Source organism: Glycine soja, chromosome 19, assembly GCF_004193775.1.
Source record: "Glycine soja cultivar W05 chromosome 19, ASM419377v2, whole genome shotgun sequence".
Lineage (NCBI taxonomy): Eukaryota > Viridiplantae > Streptophyta > Magnoliopsida > Fabales > Fabaceae > Glycine > Glycine soja.
In genome coordinates, this window is record NC_041020.1 from 4,354,836 (window position 1) to 4,371,595 (window position 16,760).

Here is a 16,760-nt window from a genome sequence, read left to right on the forward strand (position 1 = left end):
TAATATATTGAGAAATAATCTATATGCAATTTAAGAGAAATGAGTTAGTTGAGATTTTAAATCAACATAAAAAACTTATATTTCATTTCTTATAAGATAAAAATTTATAATAAATAATTGAATAATAACGATTATACATAAAATTTTGTATATGATCTTTTTTTTTTATTTTAAAAATATTTAGAACAAAAAAATTTGAAAAAAATATAGAGAAAAAGTCTCAAAGAATATTTTGCACTGATTTTAACATAGTTTCAATTGATTTTGGTCTATTTTTAATTGAATTTTGACTAAATTATATAGATACTTTTTGAAGTTTTTGAGATAGTACATAGCTTTCTGTTTTTTTTAACGTTTATAATAATCTCTTCTATTGGAATATATGGTATAACATTTTTCAAACAATCAATACATATCAATGTAATAATTTTAGGGAATGTTAAATATAATTTATTTTTAATTTTTTATCCTATCAATTTTGAGGATTGCCAGTAATATTTTCTCTAACACCTTTCTTCAAAGACTCTATAATTTATTAAAATTTATTAAATGAGAAACGAAACCTATTAATATTGATAATTTCTAATAAATTTTAACCAATCATAATAAATGTATCAAACAAGAAAATGTCAAAAAAATGTCACTAAAACTGTTGTCAATAATTTTTTCATTGTTTGTTACTAAAACTGTTGTCCGTCCATCCTATTAACATTTCTCTCTAACTTTTTTCTTTTGAGACTCTTTACATAATTAATCAGAATTTATTAAAAGTCATTAATTTTGATAAGTTCAATAGTTAGCATAAACAAGATGTAACTTAGTTGGTTTAGTACGATATTCGAGTTGTAAATATTTGAACTTGTCTTTAATCAAATGAATAAAAAAAAAGATAAATAATCAATTTTGTCTCTAAATGTCACTACTAGAAAATAAGGTTTTAACATCGGTTATTTAAGACTTTCAACATCGGTTATTAATTGATGTTGAAAGTACCGATGTGGAAAGTAGTATCATTAACATCGGTTTTTCAAAACCGATGTTAACTAATAAATACAACATCGGTTATTTAAATAAGCGATGTTATATGATACGAATTATGAAAAAAAAAATTATAAATCTATAAATTAACATCGGTTTTTTAAAAAATTGATGTTGTAAGTGACATTTAACATCGGTTTTTTAAAAAACTGATGTTGTAAGTGACATTTAACATCGGTTTTTTAAAAAACTGATGTTGTAAGTGACATTCAACATCGGTTTTTTAAAAAACTGATGTTAAATGTCACTTACAACATCAGTTTTTTAAAAAACCGATGTTAAATGTGACATGTGACATCGGTTTTTTAAAAACTGATGTTGTAAGTAACATTTCACATCAGTTTTTTAAAAATCTGATGTTGTAAGTGATATTTAACATCGGTTATTTAAATAGGCGATGTTATATAATATGAATTATGAAGAAAAAAAGTTATAAATCTATAAATCAACATCGATTTTTAAAAAATTGATGTTGTTAGTGACATGTAACATCGGTTTTTAAAATAACCGATGTTAAATGTGATATTTGACATCGGTTTTTAAAAAACTGATGTTGTAGGTGACATTTCACATCGGTTTTTAAAAAAACTGATGTGAAATGTTACTTATAACATCAATTTTTTTAAAAACCGATGTTAAAAAATGTTGAGGTAAGTGACATTTAACATCAGTTTTTAAAAAAACTGATGTTGTAAGTAACATTTCACATCACTTTATATGATTTTTATAATAGATAATTTTGTTTAGTTTCTTAATTAATGTGCAAGTACACTTAGTTAACAAGACTGTTTCTATTAGTATTTTTAGATTCTTACTAGTATTAGTTACTTTTATTGGGATAAAAAAAATTATTGAGATGTTTATGGTAACATAATGTACAATTACGAATTGAGTACTAGTAATGTTTTAGAAATAATAGATATATTTATATTAAATTTAATATGGAATCATCACGATGGATTATTATATTTATCCATCTTGATTGATATTAAATAAGTGGAACTTATTTTACATTTATTTAAAAAATAGATGGTATAACTTTTTAAAGTACATAGGATTTAGCGACAAATAAATGTTTTCTTAAAAAAAAATAGTACGTTTCATATTCTACAGGTATGAATATTTTAAAATAATTAAAATGATTGGTAATTTAAAATAAAAAAATAGATATAATTAAGAAAAAATGCTGTCTAACTTTTATGTTTATAAAACTTGAATCTAAAATTTATTTTACAAATATCAAACTGTTATAACTTAAACAGCTAAACCAACAAACTTTTTAACACACCGTATGGAAAGTTAAACTTTTGATTGATATTGGTAGTGAAATATTAAATAATAATTTTAATATTGAAAATAAAGTTTGTTAACCTTGTAGTTCTACTGGTTCCCTTTCCAGTTTCCACGACATGGAGTTGGTAATTTGTTATTTTGTTTCTCAATTATGTGCGGATTAAACTCTAAACAGCGGGTGGTGACAAACCGACACCCTGCCAACTTCATTTTGACGAATGATATGCCTTTTAAAAAATATTAATTTTATATTTTTTATACTCTATTTGAATTTTAAAAAATTATTATATTTTTTATATTTCAGTAAATATATATGTATCTTTAACGTTTTTTTCTAAAATATGTATCTTTTTGACGGCATGTATTTAATATTATGCAAGAATCATATCTTAAATTAATTTTTAGAATTTTTTTATAAATAACAATGATTTTATATTTATTCTGAAATATGTCCATTGAAATAAATTATTTTATCGGTCATAGAGATCTGACTAAACAATTATTTTTTTTTGTCTTTTCTTGGTTGAATAGTTATTATATATTTTTATGTTTAATTTTTACGAATAAAAAAAATTAATCAATCCGACCCTACACTTACTTGGATAGTAGTCACACACTACATTTGGACATTTGCAGTAGATCGATCTTTGACAAAAAAAAGTTACGCAAGATTTTAATTTCTATAAAGAAACCATATAATTTTGTTGATTAAATAATAATAAAATTAAATTTACGAAATTCATTTTAAAAATTTAGTTTAATTTTTAAATGTTTACCTTTTGAATTTATAATTGTTTCTTAATTATTATATATTTTTAATTAAAATATAATTAATAACGCAATATATGATTTTTTTAAAATATATAAAAATTAAAAAAAAATTTATATTAACATCGGTTTTTTGGAAAACCGATGTTAACATATCATATGTTAACATCGGTTTTTCAAAAACCGATGTTAACTAATGATGTTAACATCGGTTTTCCAAAAAACCGATGTTAACATGTATGCATTAACATCGGTTTTTTGGAAAACCGATGTTAACATATTACACGTTAACATCGGTTTTTCAAAAATCGATGTTAACGTGTATGCATTAACATCGGTTTTTTGGAAAACCGATGTTAACATATTATACCTTAACATCGGTTTTTGAAAAACCGATGTTAACAAATGATGTTAACATCGGTTTTCCAAAAAACCGATGTTAACATCATTAGTTAACATCGGTTTTTTGGAAAACCGATGTTAAGAATAATACTTTATTTACAAATATGCCACCGCGTTTAACTTAACATCGGTTTTGTAAAAAACCGATGTTAATAAGCCGATGTTAAAACTACTTTTTGTAATAGTGTGTGTAGAGCACTGACAAATTCGTCTCAAAAGATAAAAATTCAACAACAAATTTATCCATCCGTTAACTTTGGTCCATTATTGTTAATGAAAGGACTTACGTGACACAGAGGAAGGAACGAAAATGTCACAAAAATGATTGTCAATATAATTGTTTAATAGATTGAACCAAAATGTAAGTTTTCATTGGACCAAAATGTCAGTAGGTTTCCATTAAACTAATTTGTCACACCCCAAATTTCATTTCATTTAAGGATAAAATATAATTTAATATTCATCTCTTACCCATTTGTGATTGGAAAATTTGTAATGATTGGTACATTATTACAATGTTTATCTTGGTATACTAGTAGAATATTTATTTTGAAAATTTTTTATTGTGACCGCATTAGGTAGTGACAAAATCAAATTGAGTCTCATTTCTTGTAAGGATTAACTTAATAATTAAGCATTTTTGTTTTAGTCTCATATTTTGGATAATGTATTATCACATTAGAAATTTAAGAACAAATGACATATTATGTTTATTAATAAATATTATGTTTATTATTACGTTTGTTCTAACATATGTTTGCTTTCCTATTTTTTTAAGTATTCATTGTAATATTATGCTGATAAAAAGGGGAAAAATGAAGATTAAATTATATTTTACCTTTAAATAAAATGAAATTTGAGATCTGACAAATTAGTCAAATGAAAATTTATTGACAGTTTGGTCTAATAAAACTTACTAATATTTAAGTTTAAGCTATTCAGCATTGATGCTGACAAATATTTCTGTGACATTTTCATTCCTCTATGTCACATAGTCTCTTGTGACATTTTCGTTCCTCTGTGTCACATAGTTTCTTTCATTAATGGTAATATATAAAAATTAACAAATGAATGGATTTATTATACATTTTTACTTTGGGAAACTAAATTTTGAATTTTAATCTTTTGGAGATAAATTTATCCGTATTCTTACACATTCAAAAATAAAAATGATCATTTATCCTTAAAAAAAAATATCTCACACCGACGACACTGCTGTTAAAAGTAACTGTTCAATAGTGCATGTCAGCAAGACATAAAACAAACTTGTGTTGTGTCTCCTCCCCAGCCTCAAAAAATTCACCAACAGGGTCGCAGAGGAGTAAAACAACAGCAACTCACGAAATAGTGGTACATGCAGTGCGTATCTATGGTCCCAAAAACTATGGACAAAAAATAATACGGATTTCACCACATACAGACACCTAAGGGGCACAAATCCCAACGTGACAATAAATTTTCCATTGCTAAACTGAATCACAGAGTCTTTGTACAGGACACAAGTGATTACGAACTTTGAATTGTATCTATCCAATGGAACAAAACATACAGCTAGGTAATGTCATGCGGTACAAATTTTTACATTAAAACCAATGTCACAACCTTCCAATTCACCTACAAGACTTGGCTACGTGTCTGTTGCAGCTACACTATAATAAATGTTTGCTTAGTCATGTTAAAGCAAAGAAGATTAAAGCTGAGTTTGTTTAAGTTTATTTTTTTAATAAAATAGGTAATTTTATATTTTTTATGTGTTTATTTAAATTATTTTTGATAAAAAAATAGTTTCTTTTTCTTATTTTGAGAAAAAAAATCTTATCTACTTATTAAATAAATATTTTTTAAAAAGCATTTATTTAATAATTTTAAGTTTAAACAAATTGGTGCTCATTAAATGTTTGAGAAACTGTTTGGGTGGTCAAAAGGACGTTTGTCCATTTGATTGGCATGAGGACACACGTCACCACACAATAAATTTGAACTCAAACATATTATTGATAGTAAATTTTGCATTTTTTCCGTCAACAAGCAATTCATAGAAATTTGGGGAAAAAGACAATTCTTTTCTTAGAGTTCTATATCTTCTCAATAGGTCATTTATCATGGATCAATGTGTTAAATTTTTAATATTTAGGATCTAAAATATAAGATTATAAGTATAATCGACCAAATTAATAATACGTATTAAATAAAAGAAAATGTAATAAAAAGAAGAAAGAAACATTGAAAGAAGGTGTTATAAGATGAAGGAGATATCCAAAGGAAAAAATGTTATTGAAAAAGTTTATTTTACTGAAGAAAAATGAAATGATTGAGAACATTACATTAATGAGTGTCACATAAACTTAGGATATAAAAGTGTTTAGAAGTCTCAATTCTTATTATAGAATACAAGTTTTAATCATCGTATAAATTATAACTACCCGTAATCATTACAAATTTTCCTTAAATCTTCATGTCGATTTCGATTTTTACCATTGATGTTTGATCTTCATCTTTTGATAATTAAAATATTAAAAGATCAATTTTCGATACAATAAAAAAAATGATGGTGTTAACGCATATCCAGAGTTGATGCAATTCTAATTGTATTTTATTATTAAGAGTTTTTGGTTTATAACTTCTAAGGTATAAGAATGTTGTAATGGGTTATAGTAAAATTGATGAAATGCCAAAGTTCACTTGCTAGTAATCAAACAACTACAACAATATCAATATCAAAAGCCTTATCTCGCGGTAACCAAACAACGAATAACAAAAAATTTTGACATTACAACATTTATTCTACCAAAATACCAGATATGAATGAGTTGATTGATATATTTCTTGCAAATTTTCGCTCCTCAAGTAGATTTATGATTCCAATTTCTCTGCAGTTCTTAAAACTAGTTGTAATTTTTCATATATTAGTTGAATAAATATTCAATATACTGACATAGCGCCCAGTTTTTACATTGTTGTCTAATCATAAATAATAATATGGATAAGTTTATTAACTTTATGATAATTATCTTCAAAGTCACATTAATATTCATACTGATATTGATTTTTTGATTGATTGGCAGAAAGAGTTTTTCCACACTGACCGCATATAAAAATTAAACTCCAATTGGATTTGTGAATGAATATCATGCAGGTTTTCACGATACCAAAAAGGTTACTTAATGAGCATGGATTGAATCAAGTCAAAAGAACAAGATTAAGTAAATCTAAGATAAGAACTTAGTAAATTTGTTTAAAGAATCTCAATTTGATTGCTTTAGTTTGGCCTCAACATCTTTAATATCAAACATTCTTTTATCAAAGGCTAAATCAGTTCAAAAAGATATTTTTGAACTGGTAATCGATTACCAAACTGTGTGAATATATTTTTTTACTAACGGCACAAAATTGTTTGAATTTTGATCTATGTAATCGATTATCAGAATCCTGTAATCGATTACCAATAAAGAGATTTAAAAAAACCCTTTGAAAAGTCATGAATCTTCATAAATATAATCGTGTAATCGATTACCAGAATCCTATAATCAATTACTAATGAGAAAATTTCAAAAAAGATTTTTGAACACATCTCTTCAAACCATTTTGAAAAGGCACAATGAGCCTATATATATGTGTGTCTGACTTCGAAAAGTAAAGAGAGATTTGAAAAAGAGAACTTAATTGTCAAATGCTCTCTAAATAACTATTGGCCAAATACTTGCAAATCAATTGAGTATTCTTGTAAGATCTTCAATTTGTATTATCATTTCTAAAAGAGAGAAATTCTTTTGTACATTCTAAAAATATTGTTGTGATCAAGAGATTGTTTGTCTTTTGACTTGTGAGAATCCTGAACACAATGGAGAGGAATCCCATGGTGTGTTCAGAAATTGTAAAGAGTTTACAAAGATAGTGAAAAATCTCAAGTAGGTTGCTTGAGGATTGGACGTAGGCACGGGAAGTGGCCGAACCAGGATAAAACGAGTTTGTAATTCTCTCTTCCCTTATCTCAGTTATTTTATTGTAGTTTACTCTATCTTGCGCATTTAAAAAATATTATTAAATTGATTGTTTCTTTTTCTGCATTCTAAGTCTATCATATATCATTTAAAAGGGGGCTAAAATTTGTTACTGGGAAAATTTTAAAACTTAATTCACCTCCCTCTCAAGTTATTGAGGTCACTTGTCCAACAAGTGGTATCAAAGCAGGATTCTTGTCTAAATTTTAAAAACTTCAAGAATAATTATGATCTCATCTAACTTTCCATTTCCTGAGGAAAATTCTATTAATAGGTCTCTTATTTTCAATGGTGATGATTATCACTATTGGAAAACCCATATGCAGATCTTTATAGAAGCCATAGATTTAAATATATGGAAAGCCATTGAAATTGGTCCCTTCATTCCTACAATGATAGTGAGAAATATAACTATAAAAAAACCTAGAGAACAATGGGATGAAGATGAAAGAAAAAGAGTTCAATATAATTTAAAAGCCAAGAATATAATTACTTATGCATTAGGCATGTATGAGTATTTTAGAGTTTCAAATTGTAAAAATGCAAAAGAAATGTGGGATACATTACAAGTTACACATGAAGGCACAACTGATGTTAAGAGATCTAGATTAAACACTTTCACACATGAATATGAACTGTTTAGAATGAATCAAAATGAGACCATACAAGATATGCAAAAGAGATTTACACATATAGCTAATCATCTTGCATCATTAGGAAAAATATTTCCTAATGATGATCTCATTAACAAAGTGTTGAGATGTTTAAGCAGGCAATGGCAACCAAAAGTAACAGCAATTGCAAAATCAAAAGATCTCACCAACATGTCTCTTGCCACTCTCTTTGGGAAACTTCAAGAACATGAAATGGAAATTATGAGACTCTATCAACATGAAGAGAATGGCAAAAAGAAGAAAGGAATTTCACTCAAAGCCTCATCTTCTTCTATTCATGAGGAAAATGACAAAGAAGACTTAAATGAAAAGAACTTAGAAGAAGATGATGATTTCAGTCTCTTTGTAAAGAGATTCAATAAATTCCTGAGAAACAAAGGAAATCAAAGGAGATCAAACTTCAATCCAAAGAAGAAAGGAGAAGATTCCTCTTTAGTTCCAAAATGCTATGAATGTGATCAACCTAGGTGCCTGAGATTTGATTGTCCTATCTTTAAAAGAATAATGGAAAAATCCGACAAGAAAACTTTCAAAGATAAGAAAGAAAAGAAATCATATATCACTTGAGAAGATAATGACATGGATTCATCAAGTGATTCAAAAAATAAAATCATAAATCTAAGCCTCATGGACAAAGACCATGAAAGCAAAGAAGAGGTAACATCTTCTAACTATGATTTATCTATTTCTTTTGATGAACTCCAAGATGCATTCAATGATTTGCATAAAGAATCTATCAAACTTGCCAAATTAGATTCATATTCTAAGAAAATCATTTCAAGTTTAGAAAAGGAAATTTTGAAATTAAATGTAGAGTTAGAAAATCTTAAATTTGAAGTTAAAACATTAAGATTAGTAGATAAAAACCAATCTTCTACAAAATGCTTAATACAAGAAAACAATAAAGCATCTCATTCATGTGAATGTTGTGATAAATTTAAAGAAGAAATTTTAGATTTAAAAATTGCTTTTGCCAAATTTACTCTTGGTAAAAATAATTTACATATTATATTAGGCAAACAAAGATGTGTTTTTGATAAAGCTAGATTAGGATATAATCCTGAAAATCAACGAAAGATGTATAAAAATTTCTTTGCCTCCACTCAAAAGATTAGTTCTCCCTTCTTAACATGCTTTTACTATGGTAAGAAAGGTCATAGTGAATCAACATGTTATATTAGAAAGAATGGTAGTAGCATTGATAAAATGGTATGGGTTCCAAAAGGATCCTTAATCAAAACTGACATTCAAGGACCCAAGAAAATTTAGGTACCAAAACCAGAATATGATTATATGAATGAAGGACTCCTTGAAGTAAAGTTGGTACATTGATAGCGGTTGCTCCAAACACATGACGGGAGATGCATCAAAGTTTATTCATATTTTTCCCAAAAATAGTGGGCATGTGACCTATGGAGACAACAACAAAGGTAAAATTCTTGGAGTTGGAAAAATAAGTACGAATTCTTCTAACTCCATAGAAAATGTTTTACTTGTTGATGGTCTTAAACATAGTTTATTAAATGTTCGTCAATTATGTGATAAAGGCTTTTTGGTATCTTTTGATTCTCATAATTGCTTTTGATGAGACTAACTCTTTTAGGCCAAGAAATGGTACTGCTCTATTAATTTATTATAAATTGTTGAATGTTTTTCTTCTCTCTGCTCATGATTTGTTTTTGATGTTGACAAAGAAAGAGAGATAGATAAAAGATAAGATAGTAAAGGGAATTATCTATTTTTTTGAGACAGTTTTTTATATATGAAATCTTCAACTGTTTCGTATAAGCAATCATTATAAAATTAAGGGGGAGTGAACGACACAAATAGATATTCTTTTTACTCCTTACCTAAAGATGATTGTCATCATCAAAAAGGAAGAGAATGTGAATGAATATCATGCAGGTTTTGATGATACCAAAGTATTACCTAAATATGGTTGTCATTATAAAAAAGGGGGAGAATGTGAATGAATATCATGCATGTTTTGATGATGCCAAATTATTACCTAAAAATGGTTGTCATCATCAAAATAGGAGAGAATGCGAATGAATATCATGCAGGTTTTGATGATGCCAAAAAGGTTACTTGATGAGCATGGATTGAATCAAGTCAAAAGAACAAGATCAAGTAAATCTAAGATAAGAACTTAGTAAATTTGTTTAAAGAATCTCAATTTGATTGCTTTAGTTTGGCCTCAACATCTATAGTATCAAACACTCTTTTATCAAAGGCTAAATCATTTCAAAAAGATATTTTTGAACTGGTAGTCGATTACTAGACTGTGTGATCGATTACCAGAGAGTTTGCAAAGATATTTTTAACTAACGTCACAAAACTGTTTGAATTTTGATCTGTGTAATCGATTACTAAAATCTTGTAATTGATTACCAGTGAAGAGATTTAAAAAAAACCTTTGAAAAGTCATGACTCTTCAAAAATATAACTGAGTAATCGATTACCAAAATCCTGTAATTGATTACCAGTGAGAAAATTTCAGAAAAACTTTTTGAAAAGACACATATTTTCAAATCATTTTGAAAAAGCACAATAAGCCTATATGTATATGTGTCTGACTTCGAAAAGTAAAGAGATTTTAAAAAGATAACTTAATTGTCAAATGCTCTCTAAACAACTATTGGTCAAACACTTGCAAATCAATTGAGTATTCTTCTAAGATCTTCAGTTTGTATTATCATCTTTAAAAGAGAGAAATTCTCCTGTACATTCTAAAAACATTGTTGTGATCAAGAGATTGTTCGTCTCATGACTTGTGAAAATTCTGAATACAAGGGAGAGGAATCCAAGGTGTGTTCAAAAGTTGTAAAGAGTTTACAAAGATAGTGAAAAATCTCAAGTGGGTTGCATAAGGACTGAACGTAGACATGAAAAGTGGTCGAACCTGGATAAAACGAGTTTGCAATTCTCTCTTCCCTTATCTCGGTTATTTTATTGTAGTTTACTCTGTCTTGAGCATTTAAAAGAACATTATTAAATTGATTGTTTCTTCTTCTTCTTCTGCATTCTGAGCCTACCATATATCATTTAAAAGGGGGTTAAAATCTGTTACTGAGAAAATTTTAAAAATTAATTCACCCCCCCTTAAGTTATTGAGGTCACTTGTCCAACAGGATTTGTTTTTTCTTCTCAAAAGATGGAGACCATTATTATAAATTTTGGTGTTTATAAATTTACACTAGCATATGATGAAAAGGAAATGATTTGAGAGGCAGAAACATTACGAAAGAAAAACCAAACATTCTGAACACACCAGTTCGAAAATTTGATCACTATTAATCTATAATGAGCCATACATTAATATTCTTCATGTAACACTTGCTTCACATGAAACTCAGTGCTTGCAAGTGATATGGTCCTCCAGTTAGGTCTAATAAGGGACAAAAATCACAAGAAAACAATGACCTAGACCATTGTACTTTATTCTTTCTAAGCTCAAAGCATGAAGGTTAAAAAAAAATAGAATTACAGCTAACAATGCTGCAAACCACTTGTATATAAATAGTTCCACTTTTTCTAGCTCAGTGGTTGTTAACAAAGGTTGGTTTATGCTTTGTCATTAGCCTTAGATGCTCCTTCAGGGTTTAGCTCATCCCAAGCTTCAATCCAAGTGACCATGGCATCGGCGAGCTTGTCGAAGTAAGGATCTATCTTTGATAGCTTTTCCTTGACTTGCTTGGAGAGCTCAATGTAGCACTTTTGAACAGTGGTGCATTCTTTTGGAAGAACAACATTCTGGAAGAATGGAATAATGTCTTCCTGCCAGAATATGCCTTTGTACTCTTTCCTGAGGTTAACAAATGGGTTACTGGCCTTGCTGTGATAGATATAGGGCAGACCAGTCTTGACTCCTAGCCCCAAATGATCAGTGATCACCTGAAGCATGATCATGAAAATGTCTCAATTGTTTTTTTTTCTATAAAATTCATATAACTATTAAGGGTTTGAAAAAATTTATTTACAACTTGTTTGGACTTATCTCATGACATAATCACTTGTGCAAACTTGTCTAGAATAACATATATGGAAACAAACTTATTTCCATTTTGATTATAAAAGCAACTTATGCATAAGTAGTCACATAACAAGTACTGATTCAATAAGTGTCTGGTTAGCTTATTATAAACACAACTTATGCACAAGTACTTACATAACATATATGAAAAAATATCTAATTTCTGCTTTGATTATAAACACAACTTATGCATCTATAAGTACTTACATAACAAGTACTGATTCAATAAGAAGAAATGATCGCTTAATTTTACCAAGTTTCTAAGAGAACTTACAGGAAAACGATTATCAATCCAAATTTAAGCATTGTCCAATATTAACTGTTTCTATAAGATTGTGTTGATGTTATAGTGAAAAATAAAACAAAGAAGTGGACCTTGCAGCACCATCCAGCCCACATGTCATCATAGCGTCCGATTGGTTGACCATCTCCCATAAGACCAAAGTACATGGCTGGTCCAATGAGATCACGATCGAATGCCAAGTTCATTCCACACATGGGGAATAAAGTGCCCTTTGGTATGCTCAGAACAGCATCCACATACCTTATACACAAAGGCAATGGTCACAATCAAATTTGTATAGGCCTATAACTTATAATTTTTGTTAGCTAGAAGGTTCATAAAGAGTGTTAATATGTTATGTTATATAGTGCATACCTAGTGTTCCTCTCAAGAGGCTTCACAAGCTGTGTAGGAGCATCATAGTCTGGGATGTTGAGCCAAAGTCCATGAGAAATAGCAGTTGGCACACCTTCACGAAGACTGAAAGGGTATCCACGAACATAATCTGCACCTTCTCTGAAGGGGTCATAAAGGGTATTGAAGAACAAGGGAGTGGATGGACACAAAAGATTTTTAATATGCTGCTCAAGTGCATTGATCGCTTTTCCTGATGGATCATTGGCAACCTAAGTCACAAAATAAAAATGATTAAACATTGAATCATATGATTAAAAAAAAAAAAAACAGAAGTAGCAGCAAGAGTTATATACTAATGAAAAATTATATAGTATAGACATGTGATTATAAAATCATTAGATAAATCCTATGCCCACAGCAGATATATGGCTGCAGGGAACCTCTGAATTCCACAAGTTGCAGATGATTCTATCTACATTATTTTATTTACAATGTATTAGAAATATATCCAACACTGCTGACACGTGAATAAAATAGATAAAAGACAAAATTAAAAACACTACCGAATACGGACAAATGTAAAAGCTTTGCAGTAAAATTTACACCCTAACAGACAGACATGTAAATAGGAAACCATTCTTAAAACTTCTAAATCTCATGGTACAGAGGAGCAAAATAATATCTTTCTAACAAACCAAACACTTTGAAGAAGATTACTATGACATTAACCATAAAAACATGGATTTAACTCATGCAATGGCCAAAAAAACTAAAAAACAGAACCAGCACCAGTTACACATTGAAACCAATTGGAGAATAACAATGACCCAGCAGAATAACAGGATCCAAAATCTACAAGGCACAGGATAGAATCTGCAACCAATGTCATTACATGGAGGCATGCAATTAAGCACTCAATTAAAAGAAATCACATCAAGATCTCACCGAACATTGAACAAATAAACAAAATACAAAACATCAATGCAGTTTCTTAGGTGTTTTTGTATTGTTTTTTTTTTTATCAAAATTTGAGTTTCACTTCGGTAATTTACGCTGACATTTAATGTAGGCTTTTATTATGAGAATTATCGAGGTGAAACTCTGATTCTGATAATTCTAATTGGAGAAAAAAAAATACTAAAATCACTTTTATTATGAGAGTTATCGAGGTAAAACTCTAATTCTGATAATTCTGATTGCAGAATGACACTAAAAAACACTTAAAAGAATTGCATGTAAGTTTTGTCCATTAACAAAATTGAGTTCCCCCAAGAAAGGCAAAAAAAGAAAAAACTCACAAAGCAGTCATCATCAATGGTGTAGATGTACTTCTTCTTGGACACCATGTAGCCAAAACAGCGGCACGCGGAGTCCTTGAAGGAGATGCAAGAGGCCCTTGGACCCAAAAGCTTGTTGATGTCATTGCGGTTGTAGAGCTCATAGTCAAAGCCAGGAGGAACCTTGATGGTTTTGGTGGGGTCACCATCTTGAACAATGATCAAATGGTAAGGCTGAAAGAATGGCCTCCACATCTCAAGAAAGTCAAGGTTCCTTATGGTTGGAATCACAATGTCAAGCTCATCTTTCAGTGGAGGTGGTGGTGCCACAGAAGCATCAGCCATTGCAACAACTACAACAAAGTTAAGGTTTCAAAGAGAGAAAAAGAGAGAGGGTGTGTGTGTGTGTGAAGAAGAGAAGAGAAAGAGTGAGGCTTTTGAAGGGAAAGAGAGGGAGTTTGTATAGGAGTATTGAGGGTGATCGAGACAGTAGGGAGTAACACGTGCAGTGCCTAAGATATCGGCACTAGTTTTGGGGTGTAAACTTTAAAGGGTTGATGTGTCTGAATGTTTAAGGAATTTAAGGTAACATTGACTTCTTCAAAAGGTGTTGTTGCCCGCAAGATGTGGTAAGTTTTGTGGATGGGAGAGAGAGAGCAACATCAATGCTGCACCAGGAAACTGAAAACAAAGAACAAGATTCACGTTCATGTTGTATTTGTATCGGTTAGAGTTGTGTTTTGGTTGTGATTTATCATGAATGTGCGTAAGCGTAACTGTGTGTATATAATAATAAGGAAGGGGCATTTTTTTAAGGTGAGTTTCATTCGTTAAAAAATAAGAGATTCAAAGTATAAAATCATTGGTTGAATGTTTGATTTAAAAAAATAATTGAGAGACACTATAAAATAAAGAATGATGAATTGAACAAATATCGAAACTTATAATTTACTGAAATTTCATACAACTTTATGTGTTTGATAAAAGTAAAAATATAATATTATAGATATTTTTTTATTTTTCATTATCTAACACTTTTTTTCTTTTTTTATATGGGCTTTTTCTTCTAAACATCCCCCAAACGTCATAGCCGTCATAATATATGATAAATTATTATTAGCTTACTTATGTATTTTTTTAATTTATTTTAAATTTTTTTTTAATTTATAATATGATACTTATAAGATATAGTTAATAATATATCAATATAATTTATAAATTGTAAATTTTTTATAACAAGCTCTAAAATATATCATAATATTAATAAAGTATGATAATAAATTTTGTTAAATAATAAAATAATTTAAAAAGTTTTAAAATCTTATTTTATATCTTTTTTTAGTACAAATCAAACATTACACAATATGAATCAATTATTTATCCAATATTATTCTATCAATCTTGTCTTTTTAGCAAAATAAATGCCTGAATCATTCTCATTATGATTAAAAATTAGTTACATATCTTTTAAAGTTAAAGCTGCAAATGAGCGTTGAGAAAAACTGAAAATCATCAAATTCTTAATTCGCTTGGTTTATATGTAGGGAAAAAATGTTTAGGCTGTTTTTGAGGATGAAACTGCCAATGGATGCAACTTATGAATTTTGTATTTACATGCCTATTAATTACATGGTTAAAATGTATTTGGTTTGTTATTTTCTCAAATTTACTATTTTAGTTTTTTATTTTTTAATTAAGACATTTGATTTTTATGCTTTAGAAAGTTTGTGATTTTAATCTCTTATTTTTTAATTAAGACTTTCTGTTCCTCACTTTTCAAAAATTTATAATTTTAATCATTGTGATTAATTTCAAACGTTGATTTATGTAATATCTAAACATTGATTTATGTACATGGTCAAGTTTGAAATTAATAAAGAGGACTAAAATCGTAGATTTTTTAAAAGTGGTAGATAAAATGATTTAACTTAAAAATAAGAGACTAAAATCATGGATTTTTTTTTAAAAAAATATGAGACAAAATGTCTCATTAAAAAATAGGAGACTAAAATTGTGAATTAGAAAAAAGAGGGGACAAAAATTACATTTTAGCCTAATTACGTTAAATGAAAAAAAAAATATGGAGGATGAAACTTCAATTTAGTTCCAATGGTTTGTTATTTTAAGATACCATTATTTAGTTTTTTTTTCTTTACCATTGGAAGAGATTTACGCGTAATGTTGGATTCTTGAAAAAAATTAAGCTTTGTTTGCTGTAATTTAAGTAACACTTAGCTTTTTGAATTCTTTATCTCCTCTGTCCCTCATAATGTATATAATTTTAAATAATCCTTAAATTGTAAGAAAATATTTTTTTAATCATAAGCAATTGGTGCTTATATTGCTTATAGAAGCCGTCAAAGTTTAATTTTAAACAATTCAACAAGATAAGTAGATCTTCTTCAATGCTAAAAATAACTAAGCAATTGTATCTTAAAATAAAAAACTTGTTAAGCAACGAATATTGGAAATAATTTGAGCAACAATTGCTTATAATTAAAAAAATATTTTCTTACCTCGATTAAAATAATTAGACTTCAATGTTAGTTGAAACAAAACTAAGTGTAAATAAAAAAGTATAAAAGTGTGGGTTATTTAAGGATACCTTAAAATTACATGGTTAGAACACAATGT

General features: G+C 28.4%; 1 protein-coding gene across 1 annotated transcript; it reads right to left on the bottom strand.

Annotated features, from left to right (window-relative positions):
- Window positions 1-11,435: 11,435 nt before the first annotated feature.
- On the bottom strand, window positions 11,436-14,867 carry LOC114399212 (probable UDP-arabinopyranose mutase 2). The gene is made up of 4 exons (XM_028361347.1): window positions 14,148-14,867; window positions 12,868-13,118; window positions 12,585-12,753; window positions 11,436-12,070 (listed from the first exon to the last, which is right to left on the bottom strand). Exons 1-4 carry the CDS (start codon window positions 14,469-14,471, stop codon window positions 11,741-11,743), a joined length of 1,074 nt encoding a protein of 357 aa, XP_028217148.1. The 5' UTR covers window positions 14,472-14,867; the 3' UTR covers window positions 11,436-11,740.
- Between the last annotated feature and the right edge of the window lie 1,893 nt (window positions 14,868-16,760).

Bases quoted from the DNA above. Each gene is read 5' to 3' on its own strand.
- LOC114399212 (XM_028361347.1), bottom strand. From the start codon at position 14,471: ATGGCTGATGCTTCTGTGGCACCACCACCTCCACTGAAAGATGAGCTT. The intron at 12,754-12,867 runs GTATGCACTATA...TTTGTGTATAAG, and splicing joins CCTCTTGAGAGGAACACTAG to GTATGTGGATGCTGTTCTGA. The intron at 12,071-12,584 runs GTCCACTTCTTT...ATCATGCTTCAG, and splicing joins GGGCTGGATGGTGCTGCAAG to GTGATCACTGATCATTTGGG.